Here is a 20,162-nt window from a genome sequence, read left to right as displayed (position 1 = left end):
GAAGAGAAAATTGATAAGTCATTACAAGACATCATCACCACCAAGTTCTTTAGGGGAGTATTGTCATGTCCCCATTTTGGAAGTAATTTGATTTAATTAATTTAATTAATTAAGTTGTCCAAAATAATGAATATTTTATGAGGATGACTAATTAATTATTTTAATTAAATAAATAAGTGGTATTAAGTTAATTATTTATAAAGTTATCAAATAAATAAATATTAAAAGATAACTTTATATTTAATTAATTTAATAAAGTGACTTGAATTATAAAATATTTTATAAAGTCACTTAATAGATAAAATAAAATAATGCTCTAGAAGTTTCTGGAGAAAGTGGAGAAAAAGAATATATAGGCATGGAGGGCTCATTGTCTATCATCCAAGTTTATTTTCTCTATTGTGTCTACTTGAGCATTTGTGGAGCTTGAAGGCCTGCAAGTATTCAGCTTAATCATTGGGAAAGATACCTCCCAAGTGATTGCATAACTGAGGGGGTGAAAGATCCTCTAAAGGGTTGCCCTTTGGAAGTGAAACTCGGCCATTTCAAGTTGAGCTTAATTTGTATACTCAGACTTACCTAAGAGTTTAAGTTTTTGGTTGCAAGAGGAAAAAAGTAGATCCAAAAAAGTAGTCCGAAAAAGCAGTCCAAAAAGGCAGATCCAAAAAAGCAAAGCAAAAAAGCAGATCCAAAAAAGCAAAGCGAAAAGGCAGCATTAGTAAAAATTATTACAGCCATCTACAATCAGGTTCCTTTGGATATTTCATGCATTTTTCTTACCATTTAGATGCATATTAGAAGGTAGGGGTGTAAGTGAAAGTTCCTATCAGATTTAAGCATTATTCTTGCAGATGTAAGCCAAGAGTCTCAGCCATTTCATACTAGCATTGTAGTTGACATTATATGTGCAATAAAGGAGACATAAGTTGCTGGTCTAATATAGTTGTAATTGAACATGTATTTATCATTCATGATCAGCTTATTAGTTTGCATGCCCATTGTTTGACAATAGGTTCTCTTTTTGGCATAAATAATGTTATAATTTTGCATACCAAGTGTTTGTATTAATGCCACTTGGCTGTAAGTGCATTAACGACATCATAGATTGCATCCAAAGTGTTTGTCATAATTACTATTTGCTATAGCAGCATATTGCAAGTAGTTTTAGTTACATATTTGCATTGAATATTGTCAAAATAAGTTGCAAATTCATGTTAGGTCATTGTTTAGTCAATTTTGAGTCTTCTTGCAAAAAATTCTCATTGAAGAAAAAGTCATTAAAACAAACTGAAATACTATATCAGTTATGTGACCCTTGTATGTGAAGTGTTTGAAAAAATTTCTCAGTTCAGCATTAGAGGTTTTTAGTGGCCTATTGGTAGGAGTCATTATAGACTTCACAGTTTCTACTATTCTTTTCTCCTTAAGTGTCTGAGATACAACAATTGCATGTTGTGAGGATTGTTGTTGAATTACCTCGTTTAAGTGTGCAACCTCCTACTTGAGCTAATTTTTCTTTTCCCTTAATTCATGATTGCTTTTTGACACATTAGCGAGTACGTCTTGAGCATACTGTAAGCAACCCAGTCATGATTGTTTCCCAACTTCTACCTTGGTGAATTTGTAATCAAAACGAGTAAGTTTTTCAACTAGCTTGTTCACCAAGGGCTCGAAAATTTCAACAAACTTGGTCTTTTCAAAATCAATAAAGATCTTGTTGGTTCCCAAAACCGCAGATTGGAAATCCAAAAACTTGCCACTTTTCCGATAGGATTCCGCAATCAGTCCTGGCCAACAAACAAGAATCACCTTGATTCCTCTGTACTTTAGGCTTTGCTACACTTAGGTGGGTAGACCTTCTCAAACCTGATCACTGGGTTCAGAGCTTTTCTAAAGCGAATTTAAGCTTTGGAGTTCTCCCACTAGCAAGGTCTGGGAAATCAATTAAAATAAAACTGAATACTAAGTAATGGTTGGATGTTTTGCATAATGTTTGAATAATAATGAATTTGATGCTTGTAGGAAGGAATATATAGATTTTTTGACTTCAATAATAAAAAGACCAATGCCTCTACTCATCCGGGCAATAGAGTCAACTTCAGTGAATTTCCACATACAACTTCATAAAGTTCTTATGCACTTATGCTGCCAACTATTAAATAATCAAGATGCGACAGACCAAATATTACGCAATCTTAAATTAGTCCAGATTGAGCTTTAACTCCTTTGGTAGGGAGACAAACTGGATACCAATACAGAAACAATTTAATATTTCACAATATCTGTGATGATCGAATTTAAAATGCTAAATGACCATGTCCACTTATTTGATATGTAGATTGTATATGGAAATCCAAAAGAAATAATTACAAAGGATGATTCATCTGCAATTTAAATCTCCATGCCATTTAAACATAAACAAGACATTTTAGTTTATTATAAAATTAAAATAATAGAATTTATATTACAAAGTCATAATGTTGCTCCTTATCCCTCCATACAATAATAAATATAAAATACTTTCTCTTGAGAATATGGATGTGAATGTCTAAATATGTTCTCTTCTTGGTCTCCAAATAGATTTGAATCTTATTATATATCTTTCCAAAGAAGGATCGTATCTTTTTAAAATATAATTCATTCCTTTCTGCTACATAATCACACCTCCTCCATTTTAATTTGTGACAATTTTTCTTAATGATAATATAAATCTGAGAACTTGTATTTTACCGGGCTGTATGGTATGGCCCATTAAATATTAACCTTGCTGGCAAATATTAATTTTATCAAAATTTCACATTAATTGCCTTTTGAGAAATATGTTATCACACAAAACTTTAATCGGCTAGGATAGACATCGCAAATCCTCTCTTTATTCAACCAAAGCTTTTCTCCATTATGCAGAACATGCAAGAGAAATGGCAGGCGAAGAGTTCAATACCTCTTTATGCGATTAATACTTCTATGTTCTTCATGGTGTTTGTGCAACCTTCAACTAGTTTCTCTTTTTATCTGATTTGGATGGCTTCGTTCTATATTGTCATTATCGGGCTTTACTATCCTTGCCTGGAGTAGAAGGTTTATGTGCATGCTTTTGATTCAGAGACTCCATTCGAATTGCTCTTTGGCAGATATCAAACCTCTAGTGTAGATTTTCATGTTCTCACATTTTCCAATCCGGTGAATCTTGGGCTTCCGATAGTACCATGCTCAAATAGAGAAAAGCATGTCGTTGACCATTTCAAATATAGAGAAAAATATTTTGTGGTCAAGAGATACCCGTTATTGAGCCACTTCCATGTATTATGACACCTTCTCTTTGCTTCATTGTGTATTGATTGAAGTTCGAATGATAATTCTTTAGGCAAAATATACAAGTCTACTGTGTGAGTGAAGGATAATTCTCAAACATCTTCAGAGACCATTCGTATCTTCTGTGTTGAGCACCATGTTTATATATTTATATATGTTGGACTATGTGTATATGTATTTCTTTGTTTTATACAAGTTCGATTATCTCTATATATTATGAAAACATCTTAATTCATCAATAGTGCTAGTGCTATGTCTGGGATTTTACTTCAACAAAGACATCTCCAGTGATGCATATGTGGCTCGACATTTGAAAGCATCTTCATTATTTGTCTTTATACTATATGCTATCAATGATGTTGATGCTGGTATACGAACACAAAGCAAGAATGCTTATATAGAACCAATTCCCTAAAGAGCATTCTTTGATAGATAGACCCATTCTAACTAGTATGCAGGACCCTCTGAATAATTTGTAACATGCTATATTTAAACCAGCCTTTACATGCTCCTTGGTAGATTGAACAAGTGCCCCAACAAAGGCTTTTGCAATTATAGGATTTCTCAAGGCTTTTACTATGGCTTCTTCCACAACTACTTGAGATGGCCTTGTTGGGTGGATATTTTGCAACCGACAGTTTTGGATAAAAATCTAGTCGCAAAATATAATGACCAGCCACAACGTGTGTGACAGAGTCTCTCCTACCTTAAAGGGAAAGCTCACCCTTCTCACCATTCCTTGGATCAACTCAAGGTAAGCAAGAAGTCGAGAGATTTTATAAAATGGGTGTTACCAATATCCTTTCTTCTTAACTTTCAAAAAAGAATCCACTTACTCGTGGAGCGAGTAATGGGTGGGGTGAATCTTTAACTACACTTCTATCAAGAGCTGGAAACAGTGATATCGATAAACCTTCACTAACTCAAAGGCTACCGAAAAATGTACCGGTTTGGCTCTGAATCCGAACGTACTTCTATATGAAAAGCCTTACAATTAGGGCACAAAGACTCCTAAAAGTAAAACAACTATTTTGCGAATCAAGAAATTAGTATAAGTTACAAACAAAGCTCCTTGCTATATATTTCCAGTGCCACTCCCACTCAAAGCTTCGGCTCCAATTGCTTCTTAAATCACTATGCTCTTTTATTGAACACACAATAATATCATGAATCAATAAAATAGGCACAAATTACAATCAAAGCTTTTAATTTACTCTCTCACAATTGCTTCCAGAAAAAGCTTTGAATCCAATTGCTTCTTTTATTCACTTTTCTCCCAACTTTGTACTACACAATCAAAGTTATGCTTGCACAAATGTGGCAGAGCTTTCTTGCATACAACAAAAGATGATTTTTACAATGAGGGGGCACTCCTTTATATAGGCACAGGAGTTGAGAAAAAGATAGAGGAAAAAGTAGGAGCAACTCAACCAACTTTGACCTAGTCTAACTAAAAGAGAAAATATAGGGTTACATGCAACTCGCATTCCATGTTTTAAATAAACATGTAACTCGCATTACATGTAATTACACATCTTCATGTAATAAATCCTCTTGAATTAAAAACATGAAAGAAGACAGAAAAGAATTGAAAAAATCCTAGGGATTTTCCTAAAAGGCCTTGTACTTGGCGATGCTATCCCAAATGATAACAAGATTGGGAATTCCTATACTTTGTAACGCTGCATTCACCTTGATAACCATGGTCTTGCGTTTTTTGATAACCTCTAACTTTGATGAATTGTTCGTTGTCGTGTGGAAATTTGATGTGACCTAGCGTTTCTTGTTCAAGTTGTCGCGAATTCTCCTTTGTAGATTAGCACATTCTGGATTCTCTGACACTTTGAAACCCTTCTTGATAATGTCCGGATGTAAACTAGAAACAATTTTTCATCAACACTTTTACCATTTTTTTTTTGACATAAAGTGCTTGGCACATGAGAATGCGTGCAAATGGATGTTAGCCGACGATCCGGCGGTGTTTCTGTATTTTGTAGCCGACTTCGTTGGTAAATAGTTTGTAGCGGATAGAATATTTGTGGCCGATGGACTCCTTCGGGAAGGTTTGGCAGTAATATTTATATCCCATCTGGGATCATTGTAAAGCATCATTCATCTACTATTGCGAATATTAGGAAGCATAATGTATGTCTGGCGTATGCGAATATAATTCTATTGTTCGTGTTCTATTGTCTGTATGTGTTCATTTTCTTTACCTGTACGGTAAACAATAGAGAATGCCGATTTCCAAAATGTGACTTGGGCTTTCAAGATGTCATTGCACGGAAAATGAATTACATGTAAATGCAACATGTAATGAGGAATGAAAAGTGAGATGACATGTGAATGTGGATGGTGAATAAGCTTTTACATGTAAGTGCAAATGGAAGAGATGCAAAGCATGTAGTGATATGGGAAGTGGAAAAAAATGTATTTACTCATGGAGGCGTAAATGCATATGGAGAGGTGAGAATGAAAATGGAAGCGGAAAATGGGATTACATGCATGTGAGGATGGTGAATGAGATGAAAAACATGTAATCGCATTTTTCGGATGAGATGTGATGTGTTGTGCTATGGAAAATGGAAGTGAAACGTGATGATACTTTCGCATGAAGTGAAGCAAAAACAAGTTCTTGGGAAAGAACTTGTAACTTTTCCAAAGTGGAGAAAACCGATGAGCAAGCATAAAGCACAAAACAAACATATGCCTTTGGCAAAAGACTCGAGCATGTCAAGATGCAATGCACTTCAACACTTAAATTCGAATTTGGAGTTTGGAAAAATTCCAAAAGTGTGAAAATGAGAGTTTTCATCATTTTTAAAAGCAAAATGCACTTTTCATGGTATATATATGGACAAATGTGCGATTTCAAGCTAAAATATCCATAGAAATAGCAAGATAAGCATGAACTGATGAGCAAGTTTGAAAATGTTCACTTACTTGGAGGTTAAAGAGCTAAAATAAAAAATTTTATAGACTTGAAGACCAATTCTTCCTTAAATCCAGATTTTCAAACTTCTTGACTTTTTTTGTACTTGCATTTAGCAAAAATTAATGAGTAATGAAGGGTCGAATTTGACATGAAAGTGCCAAATACATGGTCTCCAAAGACAATATAATGCATTTAAAACTCAAAAACAATCCCTCTTGATCAAAGGTATGGGCTGGAAATGCATTTTTTTGAGTTTTTTGAACAAAAACATGACTTTTTCATGCAAAAATCTGGGCCGTTTTTGCAAAAACGTGGCCAGAAAATGCATGTTTTTGAGTCATTTTTGACTTGTGAATGCAAAAACAACTTCCCCAAATGCATATACATGGATCAAAATACAAAAACGTGACTCCAAAATGCAAAAAAGTGGATATAAATCCCAATTTTCAAGGCGTTTTTAGCAAAAAACGTGATTCATATAAGGCATGAAATGAATTCGTTTTTGGCTTCTAAGTGCAAAAATGTGAGCCAAGATGTATTGCAAATGATTGAAGATGTCAAACTCCTCTTTTCCTTGCAAAAACGTGATTTAAATCACTCAAAATGGATTTATTTGAACATTTTTCCAAAAACACGCCCTTGAAAGGAGTTTGAAAAATCGTTTTTTAGCAAGATAAATCCATTTTCAGTGTTGGAAAATCCATGGCCAAGCAAAAACGGCCCTATTGGAGAAAATCTCATGCAAAACCATCAAGTAAATCTCAAGTTATGATCAAAATCAGGTCTCTGGAGGGCAAGAGCATGTTCTTCGAAAACGGACTTTTGGAGGGTCAATGCATATATTAAAACATGTTTTTTGATTTAAAAAGGGACCTTTTTGGGTCACTTACATATTTTATAATGTGCATCTCATCAAAATCGCACTTTTTGGGTGTCATTACATGTTTTAAAATATGCTCATAAGCAAAAACAAACCTTTTGGGGGAGGAAGCATGTTTTAAAATGCATCTAACTTTCAAAATGTAAAAGTATAAAAACTTCACTTTTGACGTAATAGCATCAAAAAGGTCCACTTATGATGGACTTTTGATGTAATAACATCTAAAAGGTTTACTAAAGTAAACTTTATATGCAGTGACATGTAAAATGTCCACTTATGAAGACTTTAAACCATTTAATTCACTTAAAATTATAAAAATGTTACAAAATGGGTCATAAACAATATTTATTTATCATATTATGAAATATAATATGTAAACATCATTTCAAAGTAACATTTAAATAAACATTTGATTTTTTAAATCAAAAATTAAAATGGAACTATATAGTTTTATAGTTACTTTAAGTGAAAAATTAAAAAGTAACTCAACTTAAAATTATAACATAAAGTGCACTATAGTCACTTTAAGTTAAATATTTAAAGTTAAAGTAACTTAAAAACATAACAAAAAATGAATATAAGTTATATTTTTCAAAAAGTGAAAGTCAAAATGAAAATATAACATCATATTTTTAATTCGTGTTGTTGCACCCAAAAGGTTCACTTTTGAAGCACTAAAATGAGCATAACTCTTGACTGACAACTCCGATTAACCTCTAGGTTAGACCAAATCGAAGGGAAAAGCGAAAGGCATGACATGAGCAAAACCAAAGGACTAAAAATCATCAAACACAAACTCAAAAGCAAAGAAAAGAACAACGAAGGCCTCAAAAATCAAGCATAGGCTCAACTATCAAAAAAATGAAAAAGACTTGAAGAAAGCCCTTAGTAAAAGGATTCATTATATCAGTTGGTACTAATTGGTTGATCAATACTAGCCAATTAAATAACAAACTAAACTCAGAGAAATGTGAAACTAAGTTGAAAAAGTTTCGTACTATTACCTACATTTTATGGTGACAAAATGTAGGACAGCAGGCCTATCATCATATATATAAATAATGTCTTTAAAATTACATCAACCAATAGTGTAGCACCATCAATATTGATTTCTCCTTTGAAATGTAACATGGAGGTCACAATTTGTTTTACAAAAATTTTGAGCTCCATCAAATCCTTGTTACAATCTATCTTTCAAAGAATTGGACTTAGTTTTGTTAAAAGGAAGATCATCTAGAGGTACGACAACCTTCTTTCTCTTCATTGTGATCTTGCTTAACCATGCAGGAAAACTGAAATTTTCATCCATGGAAGCAAGCTCTGTGGAAACCATTGGCATTGATCCTAATTGTATCTCTGTTGTGACCGAGCAAGATTCAGTTTGCACAACTGAATTCATAGGTGCATAATAAGAGAATTATGTCATGAACAACTCAAAACCAGTCAAGAATGTGTCCAGTTGAGAAACTTGACCTTTTGAAAGAGTTGGAAAATCTTCGAACACATTCCCTAAATGTTCACATTGTTCAGCTATTAAACTGGGAAGAGTTGTTAAAGATATAGGAAGAGCCAAAGTATTGACTTCGGAAGTCAGGATGGAAAGTGTGAAAACAATGGAAAATGAATCCACATCATCATCTATCATACCCAAAAAAGGTGCTTCTGCATGGATGGTTCATGAGTTTGTGCAGGTCTCTGAGGAGATATTATCATGACTTCTCCTTCTTCCTTCTCATCTTCATCAAGTTCTTCGTCAAATTCTCCTTCTGACTCTTGAACTTGTTCAAGTGTTTGAGATAATTTAAATCCCTTTTCACCTTTTAATTTGAATTTGAGGGATTTCTTTATATCAAAAGAAGATGCTCCATCTTTGCTAGCAATTTCTAATTGCGGTTTTCTTCCAGGAGGACCAAAACTTCCACAATCCAAATCCAACTTGGATTGACCCTTTTAACACCTTTTATTTTCAACCACTTGTCGGTGTTTCCCAAAATGGATTGAAATCTATCAAGTATAGATGTACCTTCCTTTTATTGTCATTGAATAGGGAAAGGGCATCGTTTATCAAAACCAACTTGATGATATTCTGGATCAAGAATATTATCATCATCTTCAACTTGGAAATCAGATTGGATCTCAAGCATATTAAGATCAATGATCTGTTGCAAAGTCAACCTGCAATAGTCCATTTTCATTATATCCAACTCCGTCCGCATGTCAATCCAAATATCTTCTATACAATGGACACAAGTAAATGCTACCTTGATTTTTGAATTCATCTCTCTGTAATCAAAATCAAATATGACTTTGAACTTCTTCAATGTAACTAACTAAAGTTCTGCCTCCATGGCCTTTGCTTTCTGTACAGAATTTATCATGTAATGACCAATCACCAAGGGCTTAACAGAAGAAATACCAAAACTTGGTCTATGCGGAGCATGTTGGTCAGATTGAACCTCCATGAGTTGTCTGGCAAATTCTATTAAAATGATCATGTCTACAGCATACCTAGGTAAGGTATATGGTTCTCTTTTGAAAAACTCAACCATTAAATAGGTAAAGGTTGGAAACTGGATAAAGATGCAACCATACTAATTAACCTTGACCCAAGCTTCATCAAACACCCTTTTGACAGACAACTGCTTATCAAACAAGCACTGAAAATCTCCAAAGAATCCATCTTGAACTCTACTGTAATCGTATTTACTATTAGTCAGAGTAATCTAATCATAGTATTCCCAAACTAGAATTTGAAGACGATCTCCTTTGGTTGAAAGCCCAGAAAAAGATCCCATAGCAGCAACAATATAGACAACATAGCAATTCATGTAGACCGGTGTCAATGTTCCTACATTGAGCAACTGCTCACAAATCGCAGTGCTGATAAGTTCCCCCCAAAAGATATGTTCCTTATTATCAATGATTTGGAAAATGAACTTATACATCCATGGTTCAAAGTCATTAGAATCCTTGAAACCATATATCCTGCTGAGAAGGATAATTAAGTCTTCGTATTCCAGCTTGAAACTAGATCCGTGAATGGTTTTTGGCCATCTTGAGAAGTTCTTTCTCTTGGAATCGCACCAATATAGATTAACATACTTCTGATAATTTCCCTTATTCGCATTCCATATTTCCAAAGATGTCTCTTTGGTCAAATCCACACACTCTACAGTCTACGGCACTTTGAAGATCTACTCAATAACCTCAGGATCAATGCCTATAATAACATTACCATCAACGTCCTGGATGGATTTTGACTTCAGACTGAAACGCTTTGCATATTCGAGAACAAATTCTGGTTCCAGGGCAGCCATAGGAAAATAGTAGAGGTAACCTGAGACGGAGTTGCGTGAACCAACTCCTTCTCATATTGATATTTGATTTTGCCTTTCAATCTCGCAGATGGAGGCATCCCTTGTGCTTGTGCTACAACATAAAAATTCCAAAATGTGAACACATCATTAGAGGATATGGCTTCCATAAAAGCATCGATTCTTGATCAATAACAAAGCTTCGGAGAATGGATTAGATACTTCAAAGTTCTAATGTGATGATCATGAAAAGAGACAACATGCATGGGTGAAGGCTGGAATACAGTTTGAGAGGATGAAAATATGAGGTGGAAGTGAATGTTTATGAATATGCTTTAAGACATGGAAATGAAATGTATGGGAATTTGTACAAATGAAAACTTTTGACTTTTAAAAACATGACTTAAAGTCAAAAATAGGTTTTCAAGATGTCATTGCACGAAAAGTGAATTACAAGTAACATGCAATTAGGAAGAAAAAGTGAGATTGCATGTAAATGTAGATGAAAAGTGAGTCTACATGCAATTGCATGCAAAAGATGAGATGCAATGTGTTGTGACATGAAATGGAAAATTACATGTAATTGCTCATGAAGTGTAATGGTAGATACGGAATGAAACGATGCTATGTGCCTTGGCATGTAATGATGGAGGTGGAATGAAAAGATGCACTTGCATTCCTTGATGGAAGATGGAGTGAAATGAAATGTGATCAAGCTCTTGGGAAAGAACTTGCAACTTCTTCCAAATGAAAAAAAACAAGAAAACAAAGAAACAAAACACAAAAACAAACAGAAACGAAAAATGTACCTTCAAACATGTCAACAAACAAGATACCTCAAAATGCAAACTCAATTTGGAATTTGGGGAAAAACCAAAAGTATCAAGCTAAAAAATGCATAAAATCAGCAAGATAAGCATGAATTAATTAGCAAGAAGGAAAATGTCCAATTACTTGATGATTATATGCCAAAAATGAACGAGAAAGAAACTCCAACTTTGAAAATCTTCAAACAAACTCAAACTTCTTCAACCTTGCAATGATGAATTCATAATGAGCATACAATGAGGCGTTTTTGAATGAGAATGCCCAAAACGTGCCCTAGAATCTCTCCCAACTCCAACGTTTTTTAATGAATGCAAGGTAATGGGACATTTTTGGAGAAAAATGTGATTCAAATCTGCTATTACAGGAGTCATTTTTGCAAATGGAATGTAAAAACGTGCTTTCTAATAGCAAGGATATGCAAGAAAACTCCAAAAGGCCTCTTCTTTGCCCCAAAACATGATCAAAAATCCTCCAAAATGGACATTTTCTCAAATGCATGGGTCCAAAAAGGCATGAAAATAAGATTTTTTGGGAGATTTGACGTTTTTGGCATGGGAAAGCTTGGATTTGCGAAAACATCCCGAGAGGAGAAGATTTGAAGACATTTCATGAAGAAATCTGAGATTTCTTTGCAAAAACATGTTCTTGGGAAGAACATACATGGATGTTTTTGCCCTTGGAATGCAAAAATGGGTTTTTGGAATGCAAATGCTTGTGTTATGAGCAAAAAGCACTTTAGAGATGCATATACATGTTTTAAAAACATGTTTTGAGCTTCTTTTTACCCAAATGCACCATTTGGGTGCATTGACATGTTTTAAAAATATGCATTTTGGTCAAAAACGGGTTTCCAAGATGCATATGCATGTTTTTTAAGCAAAAAACACCTTTTTGGTGCCATTACACATTTTAAAACTTTCAAAAATAACCTCCAAGGAAAAACCCACCTTTTGGAGTCATTGACATATTTTAAAATATGCATGCAATGGAAAATGCACCTTTTTGGTGTCTTTGCATATTTTTGCAATATGCATGTCTCACCTTTTTGGTGTGACTGCATGTTTTTTATGCACTTACATGCATTTCCATTCAAAATCACACCTTTTAGGTGCAATGACATATTTTGAAGTAAAATGTGCTTGTAGACATGTTTTACACAATTTAAGTGATGAATTAAGCACATGTTAATTTAATTTTTGATGAAATATTACTTAAATGGGTCATGAATAACATTTACACTATCATATTTAAAATATAATGTGCAAATACCATTTTAAAAGTAATATTTACTAGAACATGAGTAAACACCAAACACTGAATCCTCTCTTACTAGAACATTTGATTTCAAAGAGAAACATCCTTCCAACAACTGTGACCATCCTTCCTAAACCAACAACAAACACTATCATTACTTAAATAGTTAAATCTCTTGCATTCAAAAACTCTATGAATTCTCTCTAGTTTCACATTACGGAGGTTGTTGGAAGCATGCATATTTTGTTGTATTAGGCATATTTGCATATGATGTATTAATTAATTGTGCACATGTTCAAGATTATTCTCATAGGTATTATTATGCAGAATTGGGTACATGTTTGGACATTCATGCTCTAGCTTAGGTTCACTAAGTCGAGTCTAAATTTAGGTTAGAGTAGTATAGTTGGGCTCCAATTTGCACATAAGTTTATCATGCACTTCTAGTTTGCATATCTAGCTCTAGTTTGAATTCCTAGCTCTAGTTTGCTATTTTAGTTTGAGCTTTCTTTTGCATATTTTTAAGACTGTTGCTCTCTATAAAAGCAATTAATCTCTTTGTTTTAAGTCATCTTGCATATTCTTTTCTTTTTTCCACTTGAGGAATATTGTAATTCTTCCTTGCTTCCCTTGCTTGCTGAAGGTTTTTTTGTTTGTGGTTTGATCCTCCAATGCTTGTGTTGTAAACTTCAACAATTTTAATAATTGTAGTTATTTGATTGACATTTCATCATGCAACACATTCTCTCTCCTATCTAGTTCTTTGGATGTTATGCACCTGCAAAACTGTATTAGTATGAAATGATATTTAGTTTATAATTTCATTGCGATATTTGACAGACAAGCACGCCAAGGGGTCCAAATGACGTCCCAAGGATTGGCGACCTTGAAGAGACATCCCCTTTTCTCAGAATTCTACAGCCCGCTCATTTAGTGAATGATTAAGGTAACTTAAATTTTTAAAAAGCTAAAAAATCTCTAAGAATCTACAAGTGGGGAAAATTGAAGGTGGGAATTAACCACATAAAATATATATAATTTTAAGTTTTCAGCTTAGTTTAGTTTCTTTAAGTTATTTTAATAGCCACTCCCCTGCTGCCCATGAAATTCAGGAGAAAAATTTGTCATCCCTAAAACTGAATACCCACATCTTCACCATCACCGCATCTAAGGAACTCTTTGAAACAACACCTTATCATGTGACTAATAGAATTTTAAAAAAAACAAAAAACAATTTTTCTTGCAAAGAGTAAAAGTTTAAGCAAATTTGCCAAGAGTTGTTTTCACCTTCAAACTGCTTTAGTATTAACTTGTCTTCAAATATCACTTCCATTGATGTATTTTAGACATTTTTGGGTACTTTATATATTCCTATTCTTCCTATTAATGATAGTAGAGATTGACAATGATGTTTTAGGTCACCAGAATGCATCTTTACAGTAAGAAAATTGATATTGATTTATAAAAGTCACATTGACTAACCTTCTTTCCGATGCTTTGTCTTCCAATTATCAACCAATTGCAGCAAAGTAGCTCGTTGATCATTACTTTGCATTTGTTTCACTAATGATACCAAGGATTTTGCATGAGCTGTTTCAAGCATTCAACTTGTCAATAAATATTAACCTTTAAAAACTCATACAGCTGCTTGAAAGAAGCTAGATGTACGGAAGAACAAAGAAACAGAGCATTGTTAGAAATTGATTTGCATAAAACCTTGCCAAGTTCTAACTAGATGACAGTGCAGAACAGTAGACGTTATGATATCAACTTCAATATTTGAAAACTCATAGCTGTATGCTTGTAGTTATACACATGGAATAACAAAGTTACCTTCCTAAATGAATCATGAATAAATTTTATTTTATTAGGAATCATGAGGCAAGTTAACTCTTCCATATACAAAGATAGAAGCTTTGGAGACAGATAAAAAGGAATTTAACTCAAAAACTGGAAAATTTACACATAAGAATCATGGCCACCTGGAAGTTTGTTGGGAAGTCACCATATCAAGTGGTCAATTTAGTATCTATTAAAAGAAAGCTTAGATACCCAGATTAAGTTCTACACATTTATTAAGTGCTAGATGCATATATAACCTCAACCACATTGCTGCACAGCAGAGTCCTCAGATTGCGAATGCAATGCACATACATCCATCCCAGACAATCCTCTACTGATTCCTAGGTGATTCTTGTAGGTTTATACTTATTTAACAAGAAAGCTTTAAAAGATTTCCGAGTGCTTGAGGAAACCTGCACAAGGCAAGATACTTATAGTAGGAAAATTGGAAACAATGGGCAACATGATTAGATTCACCATACTCATATATCACGTAGTCCATATAAGAAGCGATTTATTTGTTGTAATGTCCTCTTCCTCAGCACTTCAGTTTGGTAGCTCATTAGTCCATCCACAAGGTTCCCATAGGCTAATCAGTTGGGTTATGGAACTCATGATGACAGTTTGAATCAACAGGGACAGGGCTTTCTTTAAGATCAGGCAGTTGAGATGTGTGTAACACATTTTTTTTCGGAGTGGATTTGGATGTTTTTCCTATACTTACTAAAGTTTGATTGCACACCAAGCCACTTGTCAATATTGCTTTTTTTTTGAGTGGGGGAGGGGGCTATGTTATTAATATACGAAAAGTATGAAGCACATCATATTTGGAAAGCCATTTGCAAAAATTTCAATTATACTATAATAAGCAACCCAATGCTCAGAGTTGCTGTCTAATATTGGAAGATAGAACTGTTTAATAAAATGGTGGAATGTAGGAAATCTGGAGCCAACCTTCTGCATTCACTGGACTAGTTTCAATGTGAATTTGCTGTTGATGTTATTCCTGAAAATAAGGCTTCCACCTCTAATGTCGCGACGCTTCAAACAGTTACCCAATCTTCTTGCTGTAGGTTTGTTGTTGCTATGATGTTTTTGATGTGTATTGGTTTTCTTCATTAAAACTTTCACTGGTTTGACAGCTTGAATTAACCATAGGAAAAGTATTGGAATTTTGAAGATAGTTTTAAAATTAACCAAACACAGTCCATTACACAAAAGGAAGTAACCAAATCAAGTTTCTTTTCAAGTCCATAATACAATACCTTTATGATTCAAGGGAACGGTTCTAACTCGGTGAGTTTGCAACCAACATCCATTGCAGTGAGTTATCAACCGCTACTGGCTCATGGACACTTTGCACTACTCCTGGGTCTAGCCTTCCACTTATTCATGACACAATTCTTGCACAATTTCGGGTAAACCCTCTCCCGTCTTGTGACTGAACTCTACCCCATCCTGCCTGATGGTTCACGAACTCCAAACAAGGTGGTTGTGTGATCATTACTGCAGTCAATATCTATTTATGCAATTCCGTCAACACCTGTGTTCTAACACGTGCGAGTGAGGAGTTGACTTAGTCACTTTCTCCACCTTGACATCCTACACACTATGTATTTGCCTCTATGTTTCCAATTCTTGGTCTAACTATGTGTTGCCTACGGCCCTACGCAATTGTGTGTGGTGCTCCCATGTTAAAACAACCTCTACCCGTGAGTATCGTTCTTAACATTCACCCATGTCTCCATTGCGACTTTGCCTTCACTTCTTCCTGTGCACCACCTTCCACAGAATAGTTCAATTAATCTCTTATTTCCTTTGATGCTGCCACTATTGTTGATGCGATATTCCTTCACTCTGTAATGTTCCTGAAAAGTTTCTTACCAGATTTCAAATTCGTGGCTTGCTGATGCACAATTTTATTGCAGGTATGAACATTGTTGACAAAGGATGGATTTGTTTGAGAATCTATAGAAGTTAGTACAGAGATAATAGAGATAATATAATATTCTTGAACATGAAATATCCTTCGATCCTTTGATGTGCTAGCATTAATTGATTTCGATGCCTTGTTTACTCGGGCAGTTCAAGTATACATATCACATGAAAGGTTGTGATGGTGAATAGTCGTGTCTCCAAATGGAGACATGGAAATTCACAATCACACCAATTCGGTGTAACTAATCATGCCCGATTTGTTTACAAATTTAAACAAGTCTAACAATGTATTACTAATCATAATGATTGAAGCCCGACATAAAATATAGATTGCTTGTGATCTAAAATCAAAGGAATCACAACTAAGTTTCAATCATACCTTAAATGATCTCAGAAAAATATATATGATCGTCGGTTCCGACTATGTATGATTCACATACAGAAAGGATACGTATGCATATATATACAACAATATGTGCATCATACTATTGTACATATATACATATATATGCTGATCATAGTTTTGTCAGACCAAAGCTATATGCTTTAACACTCACTCTTAACTAGGGAAGACAGTGCATATATATAAGTTCTTATTGAAAAATAATATCCTCTAGATATATTTAAGAAAATCAAGTCTCATGCTATTCTTTCTAGTTATGGTGTTTACACACATATCAAGTCTCATGATATCTACCATAAAAGGTCATGGTATATCCATATATATTATGTCACGTAATATCCACCATGAGTTTGAACATATTAATCTTCAACAGATATCAAGTCACATGATATCTATCAACATGCTCTTTTAACTAACATTATTTTCCATATCAATTCACATGACATCCATCATGATAGTAATCTAATAATTATAAAGTCATCACCTTATGTTATTAGAATCAACATTTCATTATAAAAGATTGTCACCTTTTAATAATGTACATAAGGTAGGCCCATAAGACATAGAGTCACACATATGACAAAAGAGTTTACACTTTAAACATCTTTATTAAAATACTATAAATTTACAAAGTTGAGACTCAATCTCATAAACTTACATTTCAACCATACCAAGTTTCTTTCTGAAATGATCAACCTTCACTTTAGGAAGAGCCTTGGTGGGAATCTCAGTTATTTGATCACCTGTATTAATATATTCCAACTGAATAGCTCTTCTTTCCACCATGTCTCTTACATAGTGGCAAGGAATTTCTATATGCTTGTATCTATCATTAAATACCGGATTCACAGATAACTTGATACAACTTTAGTTATCACAGTGAATAGTGGTAGGTTTCATAGCTCACAGAATAAGTTCGAAAGCAATTTCCAAAGCCACACTACTTCTCTAGCTCCCATTGCTGCTGCAATATACTCTGCCTCAGTAGAACTCTAAGCAACTAAAGCTTGTGGTCAATCTGGCTAAGACTAGGTTTATGATCTTTAACTTCTTAAAGACCTCTCATCTTCATTTCTTTTTCCAGGGACAGAAGGTGGAGATTACTTCTTCATACATGTACTCAATGTTAAGTTTTCGAGACCCCGCTTCAGTTTGAGACCTACGATTGATTCCAGAATTAGTAAGGGCATGGGTTCTTTGGCCATAATTGAGAAATAGTGTTTCAGACATCATTTTCAAGACATTTTGTTCAAGTTGTCCCTCTTGGACACCTTGCTTAGACCAACCGTTCTTTATGGCTTGGTGGTTTGGAGACCTTCGCTTCTTGCTTCTAATTGGGCCTCTATTGAGCATGTTCAGACGACGTTTTTAGAGCACATCATTAGATGTCACAGACTCACCCCCCATAGCATTGTCCTAGCCGAGTTTGGAGCTCATCTTTTTAGGCTTGCGACCATTTTTTACTTGATCTGGTTTCTCCATCGGCTTCGTGGTTTCATGGATTTTGATGTGGACCATCATAGATACTATCATCTGGCATACTGCTCTTCTGTTCAGATTATGAGATCTGACAATAGCACTAGATCTCGCTGTCGGTACACTCTAGCCCCCTCTCTGTTGGGTTCGATCGGGATTGACATTCATCGTCTCCCTCCATATCAGTTCTCGTTGGATGCTCCTGCTCATCTCCTCCCCTCTCTTCAAGGGTTGAATCAGTATGTTAGACAGGATATCTACAGGCAGTACATTATCATTGCTTGGTGTAATCCTTCTAGTGGATTATGCCCTCAAATGGCATTTTATGCAGAGCATTTTCTTGAGATTCTGAATGGTATTATTGTGTGTCCTCCTTATCTATATCGGCGTTGGTGTCACCCCTTTTGATTCTCTTTGGGATCCTTCAGATTTGGTTCTCATCATCTTCAGATCCAGACTGATCATCATCTAGATAGAGAGGATCGGGTTTGTAGATTGTGTACTTTGGCAAAGGTCGAGACTGAGACCCATTTCTTATTTTGTTGCCCTATCTACTATGAGATCAGAGGGAGATTTTATTGTCTTTTCAGAGATTGTTTCTCCCTTTCGGAGTTCTTCAGCTATGTTGACCAGTGGTGTCTTTCACTTTATCTTCGTGAGGCCACCCAGGTTCGTGAGCATACCCTTCAGTCAACCACATCTCGAGACCACACCTCAGATCAGCTCATCACCACCTTTTTCTCTCCCTTGTCTCAATCACAGGGCGTAAAAAGGTCTTCCAGCATCATTCCTTCCAAATCGGTCAGACATTGTACCAGTCTTTCCAGGCAGTGGCACTCCTCTAGTAGCTCTTGGCGGCAATCTATCACTTTGTATTGTCCATGATTATATCCTTCTGTGACTGACTACTTTGTACCAAGCAACGATTCTTAGTCCTTACCTTGTGTTTCTTGGTCTTATGTTTTATTTTGTTTCTGTTCTGTCACCGTTTGGTGATCCTGCTGTTGCCGGCTCTTCTGTTTGTATGATCAGTCCCATAAACCCTTGTGGTTTTTTGTTGGACATTAATGTTATTATCTTATGTTATCTTATCTACAGATCCAAGAGATCATGGCTGATCCTAAACTGAAATATCGCGATATGCTCTTCCGATCTTTTACACTCCTGGTCCAATCAGAATCAGTATATCCATGCAACTCCAAGCTAGTATACTCATATTTAAGTTCGTACCCAATAGTGCCTTGGAGATACCTTAATATATGCTTCAAAGCAACAAGATGGATTTCACAAGGTTCACACATGAACTGAATTAATGCATTCACAGCATAGCAGATATCAGATCGAGTATTTACAAGGTACATCAAAGACCCAATTATCTGTCTGTATAAAGTGGGACCTACTAGTCTAGATTCAACACTTGCTTCTTTTAGCGTGTGTAAGTTGCTTTCCATAGCTATTGACATAGGTCGACAATCCCACATTCCAAATCTTTTCAGAATATCAACAATATACTTCTTTTGATGTAGGAAGATATTCCCAGACTTCTAATAAACTTACAAAGCAAAGAAGTAATGAAAAATTTCGAAGTCCTTCATTTCAAATTCAGAAGCCAAATCTTTTTTACACTAATTAATGAGATGTTCTTCCCCTATAATCATAAGGTCATCAACATAAAGAATTAGAATCAACATATCACCTTTAGTTACCTTAAAGTAAAGATTTGGATCAGTGAAATTCTTGGTGAATCCAAGACATAGAAGGTATTTATCAATCATTTCATACTAGGCTCGAGGACCCTGTTTGAGTCCATATACAACCCTCTTCGATTTATATACATAAGAGACAGCATCATGAGTCATAAATCCTTCTAGTTGTTCCAAGTAAACTTCTTCAATTGTTCCATTAGAAAAGCAGTTTTTGCATCCATTTAATGGATTTTCCAACCTTTGGCTACTGTAATGGCTATTACACCTCTAACTG

General features: G+C 34.8%; 1 protein-coding gene across 1 annotated transcript in view; it reads right to left on the bottom strand.

The window, feature by feature from the left end:
- The window catches only part of RECQL2 (RECQ helicase L2), a 308,097-nt gene that overhangs the window by 68,261 nt on the left and 219,674 nt on the right, over positions 1-20,162 (bottom strand). Inside the window, exon 16 of the mRNA XM_089815375.1 lies at positions 14,006-14,113. Coding sequence (XP_089671501.1) covers positions 14,006-14,113 — 108 coding nt within the window. The remainder of the gene's footprint in view (positions 1-14,005; positions 14,114-20,162) is intronic.

Source organism: Cupressus sempervirens, chromosome 2 (assembly GCF_028749045.1).
Source record: "Cupressus sempervirens isolate cs-2001-9-10 chromosome 2, ASM2874904v1, whole genome shotgun sequence".
Classification (NCBI taxonomy): domain Eukaryota; kingdom Viridiplantae; phylum Streptophyta; class Pinopsida; order Cupressales; family Cupressaceae; genus Cupressus; species Cupressus sempervirens.
This window is presented reverse-complemented; position numbering and strand designations above follow the sequence as displayed.